Source organism: Mustela putorius, unplaced genomic scaffold (assembly GCF_011764305.1).
Source record: "Mustela putorius furo isolate JIRA1106 unplaced genomic scaffold, ASM1176430v1.1 tig00000129_pilon_pilon_pilon, whole genome shotgun sequence".
Taxonomy (NCBI): Eukaryota; Metazoa; Chordata; class Mammalia; order Carnivora; family Mustelidae; genus Mustela; species Mustela putorius.
In genome coordinates, this window is record NW_025421290.1 from 27,079,322 (window position 1) to 27,097,471 (window position 18,150).

General features: G+C 35.0%; 1 protein-coding gene across 4 annotated transcripts in view; it reads left to right on the plus strand.

Moving 5' to 3' along the window:
* Window positions 1–18,150, plus strand: part of GALC (galactosylceramidase) — a 66,332-nt gene that overhangs the window by 36,350 nt on the left and 11,832 nt on the right. For all 4 annotated transcript variants that reach the window (XM_045071598.1, XM_045071603.1, XM_045071591.1 and 1 more), the window contains exons 9-13: window positions 1,083–1,207; window positions 3,077–3,204; window positions 14,569–14,658; window positions 15,384–15,470; window positions 17,837–17,987. In XM_045071598.1, coding sequence (XP_044927533.1) covers window positions 1,083–1,207; window positions 3,077–3,204; window positions 14,569–14,658; window positions 15,384–15,470; window positions 17,837–17,987 — 581 coding nt within the window. The remainder of the gene's footprint in view (window positions 1–1,082; window positions 1,208–3,076; window positions 3,205–14,568; window positions 14,659–15,383; window positions 15,471–17,836; window positions 17,988–18,150) is intronic.

Genomic DNA, 18,150 nt, shown 5'->3' on the forward strand with positions numbered 1-18,150 from the left:
CTTGTAATCCAGGGGTAAAATCATGAGAACTCAGTTTTTGCTGGTAGTAAGGATTTTTGAAAATTGGGGCTATTATTTCTACTTTGTGTTGACAGAATTAGAAGGCTTTGATTTCCTAAAAAAGTCATTTTATGATGGGTGATGACTTGGTAAGAAAAAAGGGAAATTCTGAGGGTAAGCTCTGGGTTTCTTATTATTGTTACTGTTTTTTTGTTGTTGTTGTTTCATTTTGTTATTTTTAAAATTTTATTTATTTATTTAGTTTTTGAGCTGTGAGAAACCCAGCAGTACCAGGAGCCAGAGCTTCCCTTTTCCCCTTGGATTTTCCTGAAAACTACGGAGTCACTATTTCAGGGTTCAGTACCAGCTATAGAATTCCGAAATGGGCCAAAATGCAGACCACCAAGCTGACCCATCTTGTAGATGAGACAAACTCATCGTAGTATTAGACATCAGACTTTGTTCTAGACACTTTACAGGCATTAATACAGTGACTCCTTGCAATGATCACGTGAGCTAGATATGGTTATTATCCTCATTTTACAGACGATGAAACTGAGGTCCAGAGAGGTTAGTGGTGGAACCATGATTTGAACCCAGGCAGTCTGACTCTAAGAGTTCTCAGTTGTAAAACTTTGCAGCAGCTCAGAGTCAAGTTCATAAAATTATGTCATGAAACTGGGGCATTAAGAAGGCTGACTGTCGAAGGGAAAGCAGGTATGGATAAGCCTTTATTTGTATTTGAATCAAATCTGTGACATGTCTGGTACTGGTAGAGCATATTCATCTTCTGGCTATACCACTGTTCAGCAAAAATTATATATCCCATATACATTTGTGTTTTTAAATTATGCATTTCACCATTAAAAATACCTAGATGGATCCAGCGCTGAAGTTTTCAAAATGTGAATGAACTTAGGTGACTTCTATTTTCTTGTTTTGGGTGGTCATTTTTGCTCCTTTTCATATATTTATATAAATTCTAATAAGGTTTTTTTTTTTTTTAAATACAGTTTTCTTGACATTTACCTTTTGATCACAAGCTATTTTGGCCTTTCTCTTTTATCAAATAAACCTTTTAGCACAATTGCTTGGAATTTGGTGGCTAGTTACTATGAACAGTTGCCTTATGGACGATGTGGGTTGATGACCGCTCAGGAGCCATGGAGTGGGCACTATGTAGTAGAGTCTCCTATCTGGGTATCAGGTATGGTTCAGATTCCATCTCTCATGCCTCAGATTTCTCTCTAAGGAGAAAAAGCAGAAAACAGAAGGGATTACACTAATTATATGTGTGCGTGTGTGTGTGTGTGTGTGTGTGTGTGTGTCATGTGTAAGTTCTAAGTTTTCGTCTCTGTTGTAAGTAAGATTTGCCATAGTATTCTCTAAGAGCCTTTTGGATAATTACTTTTTGTATTCCAGTCTTGGCTATCCTAAGACCAGGCTCTTAGAAAAGAGAAAGAAAGGGGAAAGAGAGGAGGGAAAAGGCTTATCATCTGGTGATGGAGACAAATACATGAAATAGCTGATAAATGTATAATTATAAATTATGATAATTTCTAATGAAATGATGTATTTGTAAAGATTCATTTCAACTCAGAAGTATCTAGAAGTCTTAAAATTAGTCTTGGAGACATTTTGTTGCTTTGTATTAATATAGTTAGTTGGTGAGAATAGTGTGCTAACAAAATCAAATGAATTACTAAAGGAATAAGTAGATGTAAAGGTTCTATGAGATATTGTGGCTTTATACTGATGAGTATTGTTATAGATAATTTAAGAAAAATGTAAAATCATGACTCACATGCTCATAAAAATGAACACATGTTAAAGACTTTTTTCATGCTATGTAGAAACCAGGCAGATGAATCAATCAATTCAAAGGAGAAGTCAAAAACAGTACACATTTATTTAGAGTAAAAGAATTTGAGATAAATCGCAAAAGGAGACAGGTTGGATTTCTCATAGCAGGGAGGGGAGGAAATCAATTAAGTCCTTGCCAGATAGGAGACACTTTACACATCCATCAGTTATCTACACTTACGTAAGTTTCAAAATAGTTTAAAGACAATCAGCAGGGCTGTAGCAACAAAATTTTTGTTGCAGTATCAGTTATTAGTCACAAGGGACGTTGACAGTGGTTGACAATTACCACTTTTTCATGAATGATATAACCATGCTAAAAATGAATATAATTTAAACAGAATAAAAATCCTGTTGTTGAATAATATTCAGGTTCTTTCTATAATTTTTTTTAGTAAAAAATTAAAGCATTTATGACCTTTTGCTTTAACATCATAACTGCAGTCTTTAAAAAAATCCATTTCTTCAAAGGCAGGATGCTTTCATAGGAAAAATCTGAGTTTGGAGTGAAGTTGTTTTCTTTTAAACCTTTATTTTGGGGATTTTATTTTTTATTTGATGTATTTTCCTCAGAAGGGTTTGTAGTCATGATATTAGTCATGAAATCGTAACATTATTCTAAACTCTAAATTACATTTTAAAAAATATGCTTGTATGTATGTCCTCATTGCTTAACCCCTTAAATTTGTAATTGTTTGTCCCACATTATCTAGGTGAACTAATGTACTCTGCTAATATTGTCACTGTCTTGGGGGTAGGAAGGTGACATGAAATATTGCTCAGTACATTTTCAGAGCCAGCTTTGGAGGTACCCAGTAAATATATATTCTGCAAATAAAACTTGTTTGAAATCTTAAAGCTTAGTTTTTGAAGTGTAATATTAACTATTTTTAGTCTTTTTTTGGTAGTTATATTAGGATGAGTTAAATAGAGAGGCACAATAGTTCAGAAGAGATTATTTTATTCTTGGGAAAAAAAGACAATACTCTTGAATTAATGGTGTAGTTCATTTATGTTTAGCAGTAATTCTAACTATAGTTACTCTTACTACAATTGTACCATTTAACTGGATTAATTCTTCAAAAGTTGAAACATGACATTGGCATGTATTTTCTTCTAAAATAAAAAAGAGCTTGTTAGACTCAATCAGTTTTATTTTTTAAAGAAACTCTTCCATCACTATTTTATTGGGTCTTTCTCTGCTTTTCTATAGCTCATACCACTCAGTTTACTCGACCAGGTTGGTATTACCTGAAGACAGTTGGTCACTTAGAGAAAGGAGGAAGCTACGTGGCCCTAACTGATGGTCAAGGTAACCTCACCATCATCGTTGAAACTATGGTAATTCTTTGTTGTTTTTATGGAATTAACTGACTCTCTTAGAATTAGAAAAACAGTAGAAAACACAATGAAACACTTCCTTTTTAAAAAACCCCAGCTCTACCAAAGTGTAATTGACATATGACAAATAACATGTAGGGAGGAAGAAGCTACTTCCTATACCCTTTTAGTTTCAGAAACTGAGGCCCCACCTATTAAACTGTCAAAAAAATGCCAGATTCACAGGAGAAAAGTTTATTTGTGCAAGCAACATGCATACACATGGGAGATGCTTAGTGATGAGTAACCCCGAGGGGTGGTTAGAATTTGGGTTTATATACCTAGAGAAATAAGGGAAAAAGGGAGAAAGGGCACTTAATGGAAAATAAATGACTTTTTGGGAAGATAAGTGGGTTTTCAGGAGAACAAACAAGAATGATTGTGACACTGTATGTCTATACTGGAGAGCAGTCTTCCCTCTTCAGGGCTGGAAAAAACCCTCTGTAGAAGGGATTTGGGGGTAGGTTTTATTCCCATTTTCCTTCCTGGGAGTAAATCCATCCTACAGAGTAGATCCATTTGTGGCAGTCTTACTTCCCAGAAGTTGCTGCTCTGAGTAAACTAAGGGAAGCTCAGAGAAGACTTTGTCGTGGCATATTTTGAATCTCAAATACCTTTAACTTTAAATAATATTTATACCAACGTGGCCTATTCTTTGGTGGCATATTCTGGTTCACTTCAAACACATAATTAACGTGCACAATTTTATGACTTACAATAGGTAAATGCTCAATAAACCATCGTCACAATCTAGATAAACCCCCCAAAGAGTACTCATGTCCCTTGTTAAATATTCCCTCCGTCCCGCTTTTCCTCCAACCCTGTGACTTCCCTGATTATTACTTTTTGGCACTATAGATTAGTTCACATTTTCTAGAGTTTTGTCGCCATGGAACCAATTCAGTATGTAGTTTTTTGTCTTGCTGCTTTCACTCAGGGTAATTATTTTAAGATTCATCCACATTGTGATACACCTGTTGCTAAGTAGTATTCCATTGTAAGGACACACCATAGATTTTTTGTTTATCTGTGCACGTGTGGGTAGATGTTTGGCTTGTTTCTACTTTCTGGCTACTACACAGAAAGCTAGGAACATTTGTGCACAGGCTTTCCATGGGAATCTATGTCTTTTCTTTTGGGTAAAGACATAGGAATGGATTGGCTGGATAATAAATGATATGCTTCTGTTTAGCTTTTTAGGAAGCTGCCAAACTCTTCTCCAAAACAGTTTTCCTGTTTTAAATCTCCATCAGCAGCATGATTGGAGTTCTAGTTTTTCTTTATCATTGTGAACACTTGCTGTGATCAGTTATAAAAATTGCAGCTCGTAGTATATATGATATAGCACTTTATTTTTGGCTTCAGCTTGCGTATCCCTAATGACTGATGATGTTGAGCTTTTCATGTGCTTGGGCTTCATGTGTCTTCTTTGGTGAAGTGTGTGTTCTTTTGCCTATTTTTTATTGACTTTTTCTTATTGTTGGATTTTGAGAGTTCTTAATGTGTTACATATTCTGGGTCAGTCACAGATACATGGTTTGTAAAGATAATTTCCCAGTCTGTAGCTTTTCTTTTCATTTTGTTAACAGTGTCTGTGGAGGAGCAGGAGTTTTTAATTTTTATGAAGTCCAGTTTATTCGTTTGTACTTTCATGGAACATGCTTTTGCTGTGGTATCCGAGAAGTTTTTGCATATGGGTCTCTGTCTCTTCTAGCACCATTTGCTGGAAAGTCTATATTTCCTATTGCATTGCCTTTGCACCTTTGTAGAAAATCAGTTAGTATATGTAGGATTATTTCTGGACTCTGTTCTATTTCTTTGACATATTTACATATCTTTACACCACTACTATGATTACTCTCTGTGTGTGTGTGTATGTGTGTGTATAAAACAGTTCCTAGAAATAGGTAGTGTTTGCTCTTCAGATTTGTTCTTTTCCAAAGTTGTTGTGGCTCTTCTAGGTTGCTTGTACTTCCATGTGAATTTTATTTTATTACTTTTTTATTTTTTCATTTTTAAAAGATCTTTATTTATTTATTAGACAGATGGAGATCACAAGTAGGCAGAGAGGCAGGCAGAGAGAGAGGAAGGGAAGCAGGTTTCCTGCTGAGCAGAGAGCCCGATGCGGGGCTCCATCCCAGGACCCTGGGATCATGACCTGAGCTGAAGGCAGAGGCTTAACCCACTGAGCCACCCAAGGTGCCCCCTCCCATGTGAATTTTAGAATCAGCTTATCAGTTTCAACCAAAAAAAAAAAAAAAAGCCTGCTCAGATATCTATAGATTAAGTAAAGGAGAATTAATATTTGAACAATATCAAGCCTTGCAGCCCTTTAGCAAGACATAGCCTCAAGTTTATTTAGGTTTTCTTTAATTTCTCTGAATAGTATTTATAGTTTTCAACGTACAGGTATTTCATATCATTTATCAAATTTTGGCTAAGTATTTCACATTTTCAATTTTATTGTAAATAGTAGTTTTTAAATTTTGCATTCAAGTAGTAACTAGTATATAGTAATGTAGTAGATTTTTGTATGAAGATCTTGTTTTCTGCAGCAGTACTGAACTCACCTATAGTTCTAGTATAGTTTTTTGTGGATTCCATTGCATTTTCTTTGTAAATGATTGGCAAATAGAAATAACTTTTCATCTTCCTGACCAACGGTAGTTGGTTATCAGTTGTTATTGCCTGTCTCTTGGTTATAGCCATTCTGGAGACGTGAAGTGGTATCTTATTTTAGTTTTAGTTTTGTTTTATGTTTTGCTAGTGACTAATGATGTTGGGCATCCTTTCATGTGTGTATTGGCCATCTGTATTTCTTCTTTGGAGAAATGCCCATATAGACAGACCCTTTGCCCATTTTTAAATTGGGATGTTTGAAATTGAAATGTAAGAGTTTTATTATTTTTTTATTATTGGAATGTAAGAGTTCTTCACATATTCTAGGTAAAAGTCCCTTATCAGATGTATGACTTGCAGGCATTTTCTCCCATTCTGTAGGTGGTTTTTCACTTCCTTTTTAAAACTTAAACTTTATTTTAAAATTACAGTATAGTTGACATACAATATTATATTAGTTGTTTTTCCCTTTTTAATGATGTCATTTCAAGTATAAAAGTTTTAAATTTGGATGAAATCAAATATATATATATTTTTCTTTTTTTGGTATGTTTTTGTGTCATATTTAAGAAATTATTGCTTAATCCAAGGTCATGAAATTTATACCTATACTTTCTTCTAAGAGTTTTATAGTTTTAGCTCTCACATTTAGTTCTTTGATCCATTTAATTTTTTTAATAGAGGGTTAGATATGTGTCCAACTTTATCATTTGCAGGTGGGTATCATCTCATTGTTCCTACACCATATGTTGACTGTTCATTCCTTATTGAATTGTCTTGGCTTCCTTGTTGAAAATCAGTTGGCAATAAATATGAGCTTTTTTATTTTTATTTTTTCCTGGACTCTCAATTCTATTGCATTGACCTCTGTATCTATCCTTATGGGAGCGTTATGGTGCCCTAATTACTAGAGCTCTTTATTTTGAAGTTAGGAAGCATGGATCCTCCAACTTTGTTTTTTTTTTTTTTTCAATGCTGTGTGGCTATTATTCCCTTGCATTTTCATAGATATTTTAGGATCGGTTTGTCAATTTCTGCAGTGAGGCCAGTTTGGGTTTTGATAGAGATTATGTTTAATTTGTAGATCATTTGGGAGTATTGCCATTATAACAATAGTAAATCTTCTAGTGTGTGAAGATGGATGCCTTTTCATATATTTATATTTTTGCCTTTTTTTTTTTTTAAAAGATTTTATTTATTTATTTGACAGAGATCACATGCAGAGAGGCAGGCAGAGAGAGAGAAGGGAAAACAGGCTCCCTGCTGAGCAGAGTGCCCGATACGGGGCTTGATCCCAGGACCCTGAGATCATGACCTGAGCCGAAAGCAGAGGCTTTAATCCACTGAGCCACCCAGGCACCCCTATTTTTGCTTCTTTTAAAGATATTTATAGTTTGCAGGGTATAAGTCTTGCCCTTCTTTTTGTTACAGTTGCTATTTCTGAATATTATTTCAGCATAACTCTCAATGAATTGTGTTTTTAATAGCATTTTTAGATTTTTCATTGCTAATATATAGAAATAAAATTAATTTTTACATACTGATCTTGTATCCCACAAGCTTTCTGAACTTATTTCTTAGTTCTAGTAGTTTTTTAGTTGATTCTTAGAGGATTTTCTATATACAAGATTATGTCATCTGCAAATAGAGATAGTTTTGCTTCTTTCTTTTCAATGTAGATACCTTTCCTTTTTTTCCTTGGTTAATTGTGCTTCAGTAAATATGGAATAGAAATGGTGAGAATGTACATTCTTATCCTGTACCTGATCTCAGGGGAAACAATTTCAATCTTAAGTGTAATGTTAGCTGTGGTTTTTTGGTAAATAGTTTTTATGACTGAAGAACTTCCCTTCTATTCCTAGTTTTTGGCGTGCTTTAATTATGAAAGGGTACTAGATTTTATCCAATACTTTCTGGATCTATTGACATGATCATGTAGTTTTGTTTTTTATTTTATTTATATGGTGTATTACATTGATTGATTTTTGTCTGCTAAGCTAGCTTTGCATTTCTGGGATAAATTCCATTTCATCATCATGTATAATCCTTCTTATTTGTTGCTGGATTTGATTTGCTAGTATTTTGTTGAGGATTTTTGTGTCCAGATTTGTAAGAAATACTGGTGCATAGTTTTCTTTTCTTGTAACATCTTTGTTTTTTATATTTTATTTTATTTTTTTACTGAAATTCAGTTAGCCAATATATAGTATATCATTAGTTTTGATATGATGTTCAATGATTATTAGTTGCATGTAATACCCAGTGCTCATCACATCCTGTGCCCTCCTAAATGCCCATCACCCATTAATGCCATCCCCCTACCCACCTCCCCTTCAGCAACCCTCAGTTTGTTCCCTGTAATCAAGAGTCTCTCATGGTTTGTCTCCCTCTCTGATTTCTTCCCATTCCGTTTTCCCTCCCTTCCCGCATTGTTCTCTGCACTATTATTTATATTCCACATATGAGTGAAACCCTATGATAATTGTCTTTCTCTGATTGATGTATTTCACCCAATACTGACCTCATAAACTGAGTTGGGAAATGTTCCTTCCTCTTCTGTTTAAGATAATTAGCGAAGGATTGGTATTAATTCTTCATATGTGTGGTAGAATTAATCAGTGAAGCTATCTGATTTTGTGATTTTCCTACCAGAAAGTTTTGGTTTATGGATTCAACCTCTTCTTATAGGTATATTCAGATTTTATGTTACTTTTTGAGTCAGCTTTGGTAGTTTGTGTTTTTCAGGGCACTTGTCTCTTTTATCTGTGTTACCTAATTTGTTTGCATATGTTTATGTATAGTATTCTCTTACGTATTATGTTTTAACTTCTGTAAGTTTAGTAGAATGTTCCTCTTTCATTCCTGATTTTAGTAATTTGTCTTCCCTTTTTTTCTTGGTTAGAAAACCTAAAGGTTTGTCAGTTTTGTTCATCTCAAATAAACAACTTGTGTTGATTTTTCTGTTTTCTTCTTTATTTCAGTAATTTCCACTCTAATCTTTATTCCCTTCTGTTAACTTTGAGTTTAGTTTGCTCTTTAAAGATTGTAGGTAGAAGATTAGGTTATTTTTTGAGATACTTCTTTCTTTAAATTTTTTATTTAAATTCAGTTTAGTTAACATGTAGTGTATTATTAATTTCAGGGGTAGAATTTAGTGATTCATCTGTTGCATATAACACCCAGTGCTCATCATTACATCAAGTGCCTTCCTAAAGGCCCATCCCACCTCCCCTCCAACATCCCTCTGTTTGTTTCCTACAGTGAATAGTCTCTCATGGTTTGCCTCCCTCTGTTTTTTATTTTTTTTAATCTTACTTTATTTTTCCTTCCATTCCCATATGTTTCACCTGTTTTGTTTTTTAAATTCCATGTATGAGTGAAATTGTATGATATTTGCTTTTCTCTGACTGATTTACTTCGCTTAGCATAGAGGTATTTCTTTTTCTTTATGTGGGTATTGATAGTTATGAATTACTCTGTAAGTGGTACTTCAGCTGTATTGTATCTCTTTAAGTTTTGTTATGTTGTATTTTCATTTTTATTCTGTTATTTTTTTTTTTAATTTTATTTTTTTAATTTGACGGAGAGAGACAGCAAGAGCAGGAACACAAGCAGAGGGAGTGGGAGAGGGAAAGCAGGCTTCCTCCTGAGCAGCAAGCCTGATATGGGGCTCAGTCCCAGGACCATCATGGCCTGAGCCAAAGGCAGACGCTTAATGACTGAGCCACCCAGACACCCCAATTCTGTTATATTTTCATTATTGTTCATTTTATTTTCTAATTTCTTTTGTGATTTTTTCTTTGACCCATTGCTTATTTAGGAGGGAATTATTTGATTGGTACATTTTTATGAGCTTTTGCAATTTTTTGTTATTGATTTTTAATTTCATTCTATTAAGATTGGAGAATATGCTTTGATTTTAATCCTTTTAAATTTATGGAGTTGTATTTTATTTCCTTGTATTTGATCTATCCTGGAGAGCATTACATATGTACTTGAGGAGAATGTATGTTCTGTTATTGTTATTCTATTCTGTAGCTGTTTGTGAGATCTTATTGGTTTATAGCATTCAAGTCTTCTGTTTCCTTGTTCTCTCTGTTGTTGATAGCAGCTAATTGAAGTCTTTAACTACTATTGTTGAGTCATCTGGCCTTTTTTCTCTTATTCTGTTTTATGTATTTAGAGTCCTTCTTATTAGGTGCATATGTGTTTATAATTTTTATATTTTCTGATGGATTTATCTTTATATAATTATAAAATGTCTCTACCTTAGTAACAATTTTTTGTTTGTTTTAAAGTCTGTTTATTGTTACTTTAGTTATTCTTGTGGTTTCTGTTAATATATGTTTTTCCCTCCGTTTACTTTCCATCTGTTTATATCTTTGAATCTAAAATATGTCTTCTTTTGACAGCATATAGTTAGATCTTGCTTTTAAAAATGTAATTGGTTGTTATGTAATTAGTTGATTGAGTTGTTTATTCCATACATATTTAATGTTAATATTGATATAGTTGGATTTATATGTCAACTTTTTTTCTGTATGTCTCATTTTGTTCTTTATCTATTCTTTCTTTACTGTCTTCTGCATTAAGTGAATATTCTCTGATAGAACATTTTAATTCCTTTAATTTTTTCCACTGTATTTTAGTGAGTTATTTATTTTGTGGTGGTTCTAGGGTTGTATATCTTGACTTAATTGAATCTACTCCAGATTCATATTACCTGAATTCTAGTGAGATATAAAAACATTATTCCTGGGTTACCTGGGTGGCTCAGTCGGTTAAGCATCTGCCTTCAACTTGGGTCGTGAGTCCAGGGTCCTGGAATTGAGCCCTGCAGTGGGCTTCCTGCTTGACAGAGAGCCTGCTTCTTCTTCTCCTTCTGACTGCTGCTCCCCCTGCTTATGCTTTTTGTCAAATAAATAAATAAAATCTTTAAAAAAAAGAAAAAAAGAAACATTATTCCTATATAGCTTTATTCTCTCTCCCACTTTTTGTTGTTATTATATATGTTAAACCTCTATCTGTTATAAACCTAACAAGACCTGTTATAATTACAACTTAATATATAATTTTAAGTCTTCTAAAAAATCTGAGAGAATAAAGGAGAGAAATTATGTATTTATAATATTTATGTTATTTTTACTTACTATTTTTGGTTGTTTTTATTTATTCCTGTGGATTTGAGTTATTATTTGGTAACATTTCCTTATTCTAATACAGTTTTTTCCTCACCTGGCTATTTTATGCTATTATTGGCAGTTGTATCACATTTCTATATTTTATAAGGCCAACAATATGATTATTTACATATTATTTTATGTCGTTGCTTTTAAAATCAGTTATGGGAAGAAAGAAGGAATAGGCATTTTTGCTATCTTTTATAATTACTAATTATATTTGCCTATACTTTTGTTTGTGGATTTGAATTACTGTGTGTGATCATTTACTTTCAGCTTGAAATTCTCATTTTGATATTTTATGACCGTTGTGTCTGGTATCAACACATTCTCTCAGTTTTTTTAAATGTGGAAGTACATTTTGCCTTCATTTTTTGAAGAATTTTGCTGGATATAGGATTCTTGATTGACATTGGATTTTTTTTTTTTTTTTTGAGCATTTTGAATGTGTTACTTTTTGTTATTTCTGATGAAGAATCCACTTTTAATCTTACTGAAGATCTCTTGTTTCTCTCTTAATAACACCTCTGATTTAGGAGCACAGGTTGATAGATGGAGGTTTGGGACCCCATTAATCTCAGTATTCCAAGGTGAACCAGTCAATGGGAGCTGGGCAGAGGAAGGGAGCCCTCAGCTTCCTAGCCATACTTGCTGCTACTTAACCTTGACCTCAGATATCTGACCCGGGGTGGGTGGTGAGAAACGCTGACCTCCTGCTTCCCCCAGTAAGCTACTGTAGCCTTCAGCTGCGATTTGGGAGGAGGGAGCCCTCTGTTTTTGGCTGCACCTACTCAGCATGCATTTTTCTTCCGCTTGGGTAAGAGAGGGACAGGGACAGAATAGATCGTGGTTTAAATGTCACAGGTTCTTATTCTTTTTACTGAGTTTTTGTAGATTTTCTTGAATAAATGTTTATTTGTTGCATGCCCATAGGATCATTTCCATTTTCTTTTAAAGATTATGTTTATTTATTTATTTATTTGAGACAGAGAGAGAGGATGTTGGGGGAGGAACAGAGTGGTAGGAATAGGGAGAAAGAATCTCAAGCAGACTCTGTGTTGAGCATGGAGCCCAATATGGAACTTGCTCTCAGGACCCTGAGATCGTGACCTGAACCAAAATCAAGAGTTGGTTGCTTAACTGACTGAGCCACCAAGGAACTCTGAATCATTTCCATTTAAAAAAATATTTTTCACCAGTTTTAAGGGACACAGCTTCATGGAGCTCCTAAACTGTCATTCTGGAAGTACAACTCTATTTCAGTTTTTTAGATGTGGTTTCCTTTGAATGTATTTAAATACCCAGTTTAATGTCTTTGTCTAGTAAGTCTAATATGTGGCAAGCAATGCCTGGGCTTTATCAGACATGGTTTCTGTTGACTGCTTTTATTCTGTGTATGGGCCGCTTTCCTTTTTGTTGTTGTTGTTGTTTGTTTGTTTTGTTTTCAAATCTCATAATTATTTGTTGAATATTAGACATATTACATAATATATTGTGGCAACTCTGGAGGTCAGATATCTCCCCTGTCTAGCAATTGTGGTTGTTATTCTTTATTGTTGTTGCTTTTTATTTGCTTAGTGACTTTCTTGAACAAATTCTGTACTTTGTCAGCTTTATTATATGTGGCCCCGAAGCCTCTGCTTAGTTACCTTAGTGGTCAGCACATGACTGTACAGAGGTTTCCTTATGTTTGGAGCTAGCAAGTCTCCTGGCCTTGGCTGGTAGGCTCTGTGTGCATGTGGTATATGTCAGTGCTCAAGCAGGCAGTGTACAACTTTGTAGTAGCTTTACTTCATGTTTGAGCAAAGCTTCAGGGTTGACCATAATTTCCCAGTACAGCCCTCAGGGCTATTTGGGTTATCTGTATCTTTTTCAGTAAGCTTTGGGTTTTTGTATCTTTCTCTTTCTTTTTCTTTCTTTCTTTTTTTTCTTTCTTTCTTTCTTTCTTTCTTGAGTGGGAGGGAGGTAGGAATGGGACAGAGGGAGAGGGCAGGTGCCATACCCAGTGTGGAGCCTGATATGGGGCTCAGTCTCACAACCCTGAGATCATGATCTGAGCTGAAATCAAGAATTCGGTGTATAACTGAACCACCTAGGTGCCCCTGGTTTTTGTGTCTTTCACAAATTTTTTCAGTTTCATTCAATTTTTGGACATAAAGTTATTGGTGTTAGTCCCTATTATTCTGCATATATCTATAGAATTTCTACTGATGTCACCTTTCTTACTGTTGACAAAGGCAAATTGTGTTTTCTTTCTTTCTGTCTTGATTTCCTGACTAGTCCAGCTAGAAATTACTCAGTTTTATTGATCTCAAAGAATCAGCTTGTGGTTTCTTAATTATTCTCTCATTTTTCTGGGTTTTGTTTAATTGATTTCTCCTTTGATCTTTAATGTTTTCCTTCTGCTTACTTTGGTTTTTAAATTTGCTCTTCTTGTCCTAGGATCTCCAGGTGGAAGCTGAAGTCTCACATCCTTCTTCTCTTATCAGTGTTCAGTGCTATAAATTTGCTTCTCAGTACTGCTTTTGTGGCATCCCACAAATCGTACATTGTATTTTTATTTTGATAAACTCAAAATTCTTCATTTCCCTTTTTATTTCTACTTATTCTTTGAGACATGGATTATTTAGAAATTTGTTAATTAGTTTCTAAACATTTTGGAGTTTTTCTAGAGGTTTTTCTATTATTTATCTCTGATTTAATTTATCTTGTGGACAGACAACATACATTGTGTGATTTGAATCTTTTGGAATGTATTAAAAGTTCTTTTATGGCTAAGAATATAGTGTTCCTTGGTGAATGTTGCTTGTGCATCTCTGTTGCTGGGTGAGGTGATCTATAGATATCGATCCAGGCAAGCTATGTGATAGCATTGTGCAAATTACCTCTATCTTTTCGATTTTTTCTCTAGTTGTACATCATTTACTGAAGATGAGGTGTCACAATCTCTAACTACAATTATAATTTTTTTACTGTCCATGAAGCCTGGCCCAGAACCTTTTGCTTAAGTGCTCTGGGATCGTTGAATTCCCTGAAGTAGGGATTATGTCTCATAATTCTTTTGATCCCAATCTGTGACTGTTTAGTAAAAAATGATGTCAGTGTGAGAACTATTTGTTATACGTACGTACTGACTTTAGTTGTATAGGAAGGTTCTATTTAGATGAGATGCCTTTTCAGTGAAAACATACAAGTATTTGTGTTTTATTTGATGTATGTTACTTGGAAAAGAATTATAATGTAAAAATTAATCTGTGTGCCACAAAATAACTCTGTAGTTTAGCCATGGATTCAGTTTAATTCAGTCGAAATGCCATCGAGCTTTACTTTGACGAGGCATCCACAGTAGACTTTCAGTGTAGGTTATATTAGAAAAAAAGTCTTTAGAAATTTGAAATAAACTCATATTTATCACCCAATATGTGCCATTTTTGTTAATCTTAGGGCAATGAATGTTAAATTTTCTTTTCCTAAGGTGGCTCGTATATCATTTGGATAACTTACATGATTTTTTTTTTCCTCCTAGAGCCATAGACATTCTAAGTGTATACGGCCCTTTCTGCCTTACTTCAATGTGTCACATCAGTTTGCTACCTTTGTTCTTAAAGGGTCCTTTGTAAGTATGTGGGACTTTTATTTTGGTTTTGATTTGAGAAGTTATATATTTTTTCACAGGCTAGCAGTTTATAAGTGAAGTCTTCTATTAGGAGCTATTAAGTGTTTGCATATGAATGGATATAGGCACTGGTGTCTTCTATCTGCTGAATGGTCTTAGTCAAACAGTACAGAAGCCTAAGAGGCAAAACTCCCTGTGGCTAAAACTCTCTGTCACTTTGAAGAACAAAAGTCTTAACAAAATTGTTCTTGTTGGTAGAAGCATCAGTAGTCTAAGGAACTTTCAAGCATTCATCTTTTTATTACTCTGTACAAAAAGCCCAACAACATAAAAAGACACCAGATTCTTGCTGTTTCTACCTGTTGTTAATTTTGAACACAGAAAATACTGTGCTTTTTCTGACTACTAATTGCATAAAAATTGTTTTTAATACTAGAAAATTCCTAAAAAGTGTTTTACACAGGTATAAAAGGCACTAAAATATTTTTATCTAAACATTTGCCAAAAGTCTGTGCTATTTATAAGAAATAAAGTATTTGCTTGAACAATATCTTCCTACTTTCAGAACATGAACTATTTAAGATTTGCCAAAGATTTCCTCTTTGGCAAATAGGAATAGACTGCACATTATCAGGGGTTCATTCTTGCTGGTATTAATTTTGGAAAGCCTCAGAAGATATGATGAACCACTCAACCATGCCTTTTTGTGTGTGTTTTTTCCTCAGAGTGAAATACCAGAGCTACAGGTGTGGTATACAAAGCTTGGAAGACCATCTACGAGATTTCTTTTTAAACAACTGGATTCTCTATGGGTAGTTTATAAAATAAATTCCTGTATTTTGAGCTTTGCAACTAGTAAAAGAGGACAGATATTTAATTAATGAATTAAGAAATTTCAATTTTATAATTGATTTTATAACTGAAGTATAATAGAGCTAAAGGTGTCCCCAGCTGTTTTTGTTTTTGTTTTTTTAAATAGAAGTCCTCCCCAAGGCATAATGGAATATAGGTGTGTTTGGTCTTAGCATTTAGTTTGTTGTGGTAAATGGTACCGCCATCCCTTGGCTGCCCAAATCAGAAAATTGAGTCTTATCTGAGACCATCTTTCCCATCCACCCTATCTTTGTATACCACCATCGGTCAAGTCCAGAGCATTCTATCACTGACATGTTCTTCTTGCGCAGTCCTCATTCTCCATTCCCACTGCTACTGCTTATTTCCGTTCCTGGATTTTGGAAACTCTTTCCTGTTTTTCCAGCCTCCAGCCACCCATCACATTGCTGCCACAATGATGTGTCTAAAATGCAGATCCAAGTTTTGTCACTCGATTGCTCAAAGTCTCTCAGTGATTTTTCTTGTGAGTTCACATCCCTGAGCATTGCACACGACTCTTGTGACCACCTCATAAGATAAAAGATGGCTTTCCTTTCTTGATGCCTGTTCTACTAACATGGCCTGTACTCACAGACCAAACTTCTTGCCCTTTTCAGAGCACGGTGTGCCACTTTACTCCCCTCTGTGACTTTGTATTTGCTTCTTCCTCCTCCTAGAATGCCTTCTCCTCATGTCTTTGTTGTCCTTCAAGACTCAGCTCAGGTGCTGCTTCCGCTGAAGCTTTCCCCACCGGTCCCAGCTCACAGCCACCAGCATAGCACCATAGGAGAAGGTGCTTACCTAGTTAAACACTTTTGCCACTACATTGGGCCCTTTGAGGACTGGGGCCCTGCTTCATTTAGCTTTTTACTCTGGGTCCCTACCATCATACTTATTAGCACATGGTAGTTCCTCAGGAAACATTTCAAAGAATGTGAATTGGTCCAAGTGAACACATTACTTCACCTAATTGACACAAATCTACTTTTCCTGGAAATTATTAATGTTTTCTGAATTAACTAGTCACTATCAATGATTGAACACCATTTCTGCATTAAATTCTAAAAAAAAGAGCAGTTTGCTTTTTGCACAACAAATTGATAGATATAGCATGTTAAAATCAATTTTCCTCACAGGAAAAATAGTATCATTTGGGTTATTACCTGAACCAGAATGTGGTATTAGGTATTTCATGGATCTGACCAATAAGTTATTATTAAAGCAAAGATATGGTATAAGCCCTTTGAAGTCAAAGTAGAAAAAAAAAACCCTCATATTTCCTGAAATGGGCATACATGTAATGCCTACGTTAATTATGCAAAGCATTCTGGTGTCTTCAGAGGTCCGCATGCAGCACAGGACACCTCCATATAGGGAGTGTTTCTCTAGGGAAGGTCATGCACTGAGTGAAGCAGTTTGTAAACAGTTTGTTGTTAAATCCTGCAGCAACCTTAGGAGGTATGTATTTCCCCCCCTCATTTTGTGGCGAAGTAAGCTGCCAAAAGCATAAATGTGACATAAACCTAACTTGCTAATTGAAATGTATATTGAACATGTCAAAAGTAGGACCTTTTTTTTTTTTTTTTAAGAGTTTATTTATTTATTTGACAGGCAGAGATCACAAGTAGGCAGAGAGGCAGGCAGAGAGAAGGGGGGGAAGCAGGCTTTCCACTGAGCAGAGAGCCAAATGCGGGCTCAATCCCTGGACTCTGAGATCATGACCTGAGCTGAAGGCAGAGGCTTAAACCACTGAGCCACCCAGGCGCCCCAGATCCTTTTTTTCTTAATAATTAAAGGTTTTCTCTGATTAACAGATGAGTCATCAGTGAAGGGTTTTTTTTTTTTTTGTTTTTTTTTTTTGCATTTTTCTCCCTTAGTAAAGTCCTAAAAAGTAAGTAAGCAGATCTCTTATTTATGTGATTTGAATATACATGGGTTCTGAGGAGCTTACAGTGTAATAGCAAAGAATAGACAAATAGAAATTTTGGTGTCATCTAGTCTTGCTTCCTCCATGGAGGGAAATTCTTTTGTTTTGGTTTTTTTTTTCTCCACATCTTTAATGTCACTTTCAAGAGAAATTCTTTTAAAATCCTATCTACAAAGTATAATTTTATAAGGTCTTCTAAATAACTTAAAGAAAAATATCTCAAGGCCTTGATTTTGGGTGTGGCCTTCCTGAGTGGTTATGAAGTTTTAGCAGAAGTGAGTCTGGCTTTCCTTTAAGTTGACTTTTCAAAAAGTTGATTTTGCCCAAATGAGATGAGCCAAAGCACCTGGCCTTGACCTCTGCATTTTCATTTTCCAGCTTCTCGACAGCGGCGGCACTTTCACCCTGGAGCTGCAGGAGGACGAACTCTTCACGCTCACCACTCTCACCACAGGGACCAAGGGCAGCTACCCACTGCCTCCAAAGTCCATGCCCTTCCCACAGGTTTATAAAGATGATTTTGATGTTGGTAAGTTTTTTTTTGTTTGTTTTTATTAAAACTTAACATGTTTTCCCTTTTTAGCACTAGTGGATAGATTTCTACCTGTCAGACGGCTGCGTGATAGAACTCCTGTAAAGTGTAGCTCTCAGTGTCCACGCAGTAACTGAGACCTTGTTTCTGTGTTACCTCA